Raw genomic sequence first — 7,769 nt, forward strand, 5'->3', positions numbered from 1 at the left:
GATGGTATTTTGCCCCATCCATTTTTCCTTTTATCCTGACAAGTGCTCCAGTCCCTGCTGCAGAGAAACACCCCATAACAGGACATCACCACCTCCATGCTTTACTGGAGGAATGCTGTAATTTGGATGGTGAGCTGTATTGGATTTCTGCCAGACATATCGTTTGGTGTTGAGGCCAAATAATTCAATTTTAGTCTCATCTGCCTCAGAATCTTCAAGGTGTGTTTTGGCAAAGCTCAGTCGTGACTGCATGTGACTCCTCCTGGCTCTTTAATCAGGTATGGAGTAGGGCTTTGCACAAATAGTCGAATATTTGATATGTAATTATTATTCGAAAAATAAAAAGCACTATTCGAATTTTACTACATTTTGCTTTGCTGGCCGTAAATGTCAGTTATAACTAAATGCACTGGGTGGAGCGTGTTAACAAGTTGATTGTATTTGATCACAGAATGTCGTTGTCTGCCTCGTGAAGTTTGGAATTACTTGGATCAAAATGATCTTACTAAATGAGATTACTTTTGATCAAATGAATCAGTGAAACTGAGTTATCATAACATCACCACCACAATCACATGAAATCCAAACAAAGACAGCTGTCCATCACTGCATTCACGACTGCAGGTAAGCGCAGCTGTAGCCCGAGCGAGCTGAGAAGAGAGCGCATCTGATAGTCAAATGATCTTGAGACATATGCTTCCTTTAAGTTTCCTCGAGGGAGAGTGACTTAAGAACAGAAAACACAAAGCGCTGAAAGAAACTTTGCTTAGCACACCGTTATCTTTGTGTCTCAGGAACGTCTTTGCGGCTCGCGTTCTTATTGTTATCAGACTGAGGAGCCAACTTTCACAAGTCAGGAGATGTATCCATGCCTGTCCACGACTTTATCCCGGAGATCTTTTGACAGTTTCTTGCCACCCATAGTTGATTGTCTGCTTCAGTTGCACTACCAATGACTGAAATGCTCCTGGGAAGCTCTTTTCATGCTGAGCTAATCAAAATGAGCACAGTTGATCACAGTAGAGAAGGTGATTCGGTACACCTGATCAAGTCATTTTACGATCCTTTTTCCAACTCAGTGATTCTTTCTGACATGTTGGTGTTATATCTTTCACTTGGATGTTATAAGTTGCACTGAGTAAATATAGCTTGATAAAACAAAAACTGTGTCCGCCTTCATTTCAGGCTGCACTAAAATGAACATACTGCAGAGGAAAGTGTTTCGAATATAAATTACGGCAGTGCATAAACATCATATCAGGAACATGATTATCAATGCATGAGACAAACTCACTTTAATTCCTTGTATATTTTCCATGCTTCATTTCTTTCCTCTATGCTTGAGACAGATCATGACAGAGTAGTGAAATCTTGTCTACACTCAACTACAGCATCTCACAGCAGATGGATCACATGACCTCCGCTGTCATTTCCATTGGTTGTTGGTGCGTTGCTTCGCCATTTGCATAGTTAATTTTTCTCTGCTTCGTTAAATGCCCAGTGATCACTCGTGTTCCTGCAGATCACCAGCTTTCATTGAAAATGCATGATTTTTGGTTTCTTTCTTGCTGTATATCGCTGTCAATGAATGTGAATTCCCATAGTGCTAGAAGTCTAGCTGAACATACCACAAGTCTATGGCTGCACTGCAATTTGCATACTAATCTTAATCTTGTGTACTATATAGTACAAATAGTGAGATTTGGTTTAGTGTGTACCAAATCCTTGTATGTTGAAAACAGTATGCCAAGGGGGTCTGGATAGTGTATTATTCCCAGTGCATTCTCAAAGTATGCATCCTTACAGCTTTTTCAGCTAATATTGCACACAAATATTTTTTTTTCATTGACCTTTGCAGTTTTAGAAACTGTATGAACCTAGAAGTTAAATAATACTTAACTTTAAGGCAATAACGTTACCTGTTCGTCTTGATGATGGGTGTAGGCAGCACACAAGTGAGTCTCCATCCAAATGAAGCCAGCGACTGCAGCAGGGGAATATAGTCTGTCTTCACCTGTAAACCCTGAAAAGAAAAAAGTAGAAAAAATTCTTTAAAGGGAGAAAAGTCACACTTAAGTAGCAAACAACTGTTTCGAGGTTTGGACTTTAAATTTAAATATTTAGGCGTATATTAAGACATTTCAAATGGTGACTCTGTTAAGATCCACCCTCTATTGCTCTTTTGTTCATGTTATTTGCATGGGCATTATAATTCAAATATTTGCACATTTTAAAAGGTTAAACAACATATAACTTGTAGATATTTGGAAGTTTCATAATAAAGGATGTTTATTAATAAAATCTAAATAATTGAAATGATCATTTATGTAGATAGATAGTCAGAAATGTGTCATATACTGAGGATGTGGGTTTAGCCTGATAGAAAAGAAATCCTAGTTACCATAGTTACCCATTCATTTATAAGAAAAAAAAAAACAGACCGAAAGTTGTTTACTTGAGCCTATACTTGAAACTTGATTTGGACCCCGGGGACTTGTCTGATTCAATTTAAATAAATTCAGAGTGATAAAAATTAAGGTTTAATATCTGTTGTGGTAATAAAAACAGATGTTGAAATAAAAGATGTATTGTATGAAGAGCTCATGAATGTATTTCTCTGTGATTCAGGGAGCAGCGTTAATCAAACAGGGTTGTTTTGAGCAGTTAGGGGTTGTACTGTGGTTTCAAAGAGAATGCTTGTACTCTCATTTCAGGAGGAGCGCACAGGAAGTCAGTGTGGTTTAACGGCACTTGTCCTCAAAAGGAAACCATGTCGCGTGTCAGCCATGCGCACACACTCATAATGATAACGCAAGACAGCTCTACATGATAATGCTTCACTTGCAATAATATGCCACAGGTTTTGGCACAGTCTTGCATGAATACACTATACGGTTATACATGGGTCACTGTGGAAAGTTCAGAGTAGATAACAACATGATGACTTTGGAGCAGTCTTCTAAAGCAACAACTCAAATAATATTTAGAGGCTGTTTTGAAAAACTCTACATATGCATAAAAAAAACATGGCACACACAATCATTGGGAAAAATTAGGTAGATTGGTTTAAGTATTATTATTTATAATTGAAACATTTAAAAATTGTGTGTATTTTTTACATGAAATAAATTTTATATTAATATTAAATTTTAATATTTAATATTAATAACAATATATATAGTTCAATAAATAAAAGTTTCAGATTGTCTGAACTGAAAATCTGAATAATGTATGTATATATGTACATGTATATATGTAATTGATACTTTAAAGAATTATACATTTTTAATATGTATAATTTTAATATATAATTATACATAATTTACATGATTGAATATATCGTTTTTAATTATGTAAATTGTATAATTATGTTTATATATATTTAAAATGATTTCATTTATTGTATTTACATATTATTATCAGTTATGTGTGTGTGTTGTGTGTGTAATAACATAATATATTATTAATATTTAGTAATATATTTAGTAATTTAGTAATATATTGATAAAATAATAAATGATTTCATTTATTTTATTTACATATTTTCATCAGTTATGTGTGTGTGTGTGTGTGTGTTTGTATATATACAGTATTGAATTTATTTATTTTTTCTTACAATGCATTGTGGGATTGCCTTCAGGAAGCAGAATGCATGTGAGGCTGCCTTAAAGTCTGTCTACCTTTCAGAACAGCCTACACAAACACTGCCCATGTTGATTTTGGGACAGAGCCAGAGTCTTAGTTTAGTCCTTTGAGGAGGTTTTGTTTCAACACCCTTCCTAGTTATGAAGCCCTTTTGCCCAGATTGGATGACATTGTTGTGGGTCGTGAGTTGAGACCTCAGAGGCCCAGGTTTCTGTTGCAATGGTTTTTGGGTATTTGCGTTGGCCAAGACCACAGCGGCAGCCTTTGGGGAATCCAGATATGTGAGAAGAGGTTTTTGTTGGAAGCGGTCCCAGTAGTGAACCCTGTAAACAGCAACGCAGACTTAAAAGCGGAGAAGAATTGAGAAAATATGGTCTGTTTAATGGCTTTCCATTGCGGCAGGATTGTGTGAACATCTAGATGCTGTTGAAGTGCTACACTCTTTCAACAGGGAGGTCAGTGAAATAGAGCAGAACCAAGACTCCTCAAGAAAAAGAGTCGGAAAGTCATCACGAAAGTCAGCTTTCGAAATATGGCGCATTTCAGAGTGAAGACGGATTATTGATGAGAAAAAACACATTGGCTGAAATTTCATCATACTAAATCAGTAATTGATTGGATTGTGAAAGAGAGAATGGAGTCAGGTGGTTTGATGGGGAGAGTTAAAGGAAAGGCAAGAGGGGATGATGATGTCATCCAGGATGGAAAAACATTTTAGAGGTAGAGCGACTTTAAATGAAAGATTATAAAGACCGTTTTTAATAACGTGCATGAATCGTTCACAATAAGATGTGTATTAAGATGTATGTATGTATATTAAGAACACAGATAGGGTAAATTGTGATTTCATGTTGACTTAAAAGCTGATGTGTGCGATTTTATTTATTTATTTGTTAACATAATTGTCATTTATTTATTATTTTTTTTATGTCATTTGTAGGTTGTAGTATTGTGTGCTTTCAAAAATGACATTGACTCGACCCAGTGGTGTGAATTGGGGGCGGGACTGTTTTCTGTTTGACCAACCAATAGAAAACATGGGGAGCATTTGGGAAACCTGTTCGATAGCAGTAATGGTCCAGAAATGACTTCCAGTAGCGTTACTGCTGAGACTCAGCTTTAAATGCAAAAATAAAAGTTTTAAAAGTTTGGGAAGGTTGCATTAAATTGATTAAAAAAGTTAAGACATTTATAATGTTACAAAAGAATATTAAGCAGCACATCTGTTTTCAACATTGCTAATAATAATAATAAATATTATTGGCAATAATATTTAATAATATCAGTATTAGAATGATTTCTGAAGCATCACCTGACACTGAAGACTGGAGTAATGATGAATCACAAAAATAAATGACATTTTAAAATGTATTCAAATAGAAAACAGTTATTTAAAATGTTATTATTATTTTACAATATTACTGTTTGTACTGTACTTTTGATCAAATAAATGCAACTTTGAGAGGACAAGACTTCTTTCAAAAACATTAAAAATCGTATCAACCTCAAACTTCCTCCAAAGCATCAAAACATTTTTAAGGTAAAAAAAACAAAAAACAAAGATTGCACCAGAAGATCTGAGATCTATTTTTGTGTTCAACCTTTTCAGTCAAAGAAGCAGATTTCTGCTCACAGACTTCCATTCTCAACAACTAAAAATAGTCTGGGCTTATTTTACACCTCTATCACACTTTTCTAGCCAGGGTCTACAGAACGCCGTATCTGTCATGGATGTTCGGCTGCCGCTGATATATATATATATATCCACACGGCCTGACAGCAACCGTCTGTCTGCAGCATTTAAATCACACACACGTCATAAAGTTACCATGAGCTCAGTTTACTGGAAATAGACTAATGAAAGATTTGAAAAGCATGATTTTTTTCGTTTTCGAGTCGTGTAGTTCAGCCACATTCACACAGACAAAGAAAAGTGTTTTTTGAAATGGCAGGTCGCATGTTTTTCTCACCTCCACAGGAGCCATAAAGGTTACATTGCCAAAGGTTGTGTTTTAATGGTCTATCTACAGTCTAGATGTCACACCGCTTCAGTGACCGCACTGACCTTCAAACTTTACCTTCTACTCTAACTATATACTAAATATATAACACCTGAGGAAAATGATATTGCTCAGAGGTTGCTCTGGTTTCTGGTAACTTTTTAAAACAGTTACGCTGCGTGCTTCAGACGGTCAACTATATAGTTGCAGTTAACTTAGTTAACTTTAACTTTAGTTAGTTAACTTTCTACTTTTGTTAGAGCTCTCTCATCAGGGTTCAGTGAGAATCCCCCCCCCATTTTATTCCTGTCCTTTATAGTTGAATAAATCCAATCCAAGTAGTATACACTCTAAAAAATGAACTGCTTTCAAGAAAACGGATCTGGGTAAAAGTGATTAGAGTTTAGACTGTACAGACGTCAGCATGCTTCAAAACATGCGAGAAGAATCTGAGGCTGCTGTAGTTACACAAGTCTTAGATAGACATGAATAATTTGAAAGGGAAAGAAATCCTTAGAGCTAGACGGGAAAACCATAACAAGATCGGACTAAATTTCACATTGCGTCTTTAGATGCCACAGGCAGGGGATTGGTTTTAGCAGTCGGTGGACTTGTTCCAGATGTCCCCAGGCCTCGGTCTGTCTGTGTTTACTCATAGAATCTTCCTGAAATAGGATGCATAAAGCACTGCGGTAACGGTTTTCATATTCATGTTAATCATTACAATTTCCTTTTTTCTTAGTGACTAGACAATGTGCAGGTCTCTTTATACAGGTAAAGCAGTGTCTATACTTCACAAACAATATGATTATCACCACTTGTGTTTGCTAGGTCATTACAATGTCAGCATGTCACATCTGAAAAACACTGCAAAAACAGAAGTTAGCCAGAATTTAATCTATCCGTCTGTCTGTCTGTCTGTAATTATGTCTGTCTGTCTGTATGCATGTGTGTGTGTATATATATATAAAATAAAAATGTTTATACAGAAATTATTTTACAGAAACACTTTAAAATAGAGTCTTTTTAAATTGTTTTCATGCAAGGCGTTTCCATGTTAGAGTAAAACAGCCAATTTATTTCTGTCCTTTAAAGTATATAATTGCACTAGATTTCTTTAATTTTAACTTTACATCTCACAATTGTGACGTTCAATTAGGACATTTAAGTGTCTTTTATAAATGTTCCTTAGAAGAAAAAAAAAATCTGTGAAACCAGGAGGATATCTTTCAGTTGCACCTTTATCTCTCATAACTATGGCTGTGTTTCTTATTCTAAACTTTATCATCATTACCTGTTTTACTTCATAGGCATCCATACGTTCCAGTGCTGCGGACTGCACTGCAGCTTTCTGAAGTCTGCTGCTCTCCTCTTAATAACGCAGCCTTATCTACGGAGAGCTCACTACGACTGTGATAAAAGGCTGTTAAGGCAATTTCTTTCTCAGTGGATCAAAACTAATAAGTGTTGCTGTGAGTAAATCTTCAAGGATTATTCCTCAAGGAAATCTAAAATGGAAAACTGCTTTTTGCGGTTGTGTTTCAGGGGCTGAGCTCTAGCGACCGAGCGCCCTCATTGCATTACACGTCCAAGGTTACTCTGCCTATTGATTTTCCTTTGCGACAAGAATAGAGTCCTCGCTCAATTTGACTCGTATTGAACAAACATGGCTCAGTAACTCCGTACAAGTGCTTTGGAGATTTATGCATGCAATTAAACAATTCCATATTATTTATAGGTATAATTAGAAATGATGATATTAATAAATATTTATTGTTTTAAAAATGTATTTATTTAGCTGTTTATGTTTTATATATAATATAAAAGACATATATAAAAATAAAAATTATATTGAAATTATTATATTGAAATTAAGTAAATAGGCACATTCAAAAATAATGTATTTATTAACTAACAATTTATTATGCAACTAAAAAACAAATATACACATACATTATATTATGTGGAAATATTGTTTGTGAATGTGAAAAAATATGCATTTTTTTAAACTAACTACTAATTTATTAACCAACAAAAAGGCAACTAGATGATATATGTAATATAATACTAATATTAATAAAAATATTAATATATTAATACTAATATAATAGTACTATTTTATGT

The 7,769-nt window shown here is 34.8% G+C and overlaps 1 protein-coding gene across 1 annotated transcript in view; it reads right to left on the bottom strand.

Annotated features, from left to right (window-relative positions):
- The window catches only part of LOC107715574 (raftlin-like), a 22,113-nt gene that overhangs the window by 5,731 nt on the left and 8,613 nt on the right, over positions 1 to 7,769 (bottom strand). The window contains exon 5 of the mRNA XM_016521717.1: positions 1,920 to 2,023. Coding sequence (XP_016377203.1) covers positions 1,920 to 2,023 — 104 coding nt within the window. The remainder of the gene's footprint in view (positions 1 to 1,919; positions 2,024 to 7,769) is intronic.

Source organism: Sinocyclocheilus rhinocerous, unplaced genomic scaffold (assembly GCF_001515625.1).
Source record: "Sinocyclocheilus rhinocerous isolate Xijiao unplaced genomic scaffold, SAMN03320098_v1.1 scaffold2165, whole genome shotgun sequence".
Taxonomy (NCBI): domain Eukaryota; kingdom Metazoa; phylum Chordata; class Actinopteri; order Cypriniformes; family Cyprinidae; genus Sinocyclocheilus; species Sinocyclocheilus rhinocerous.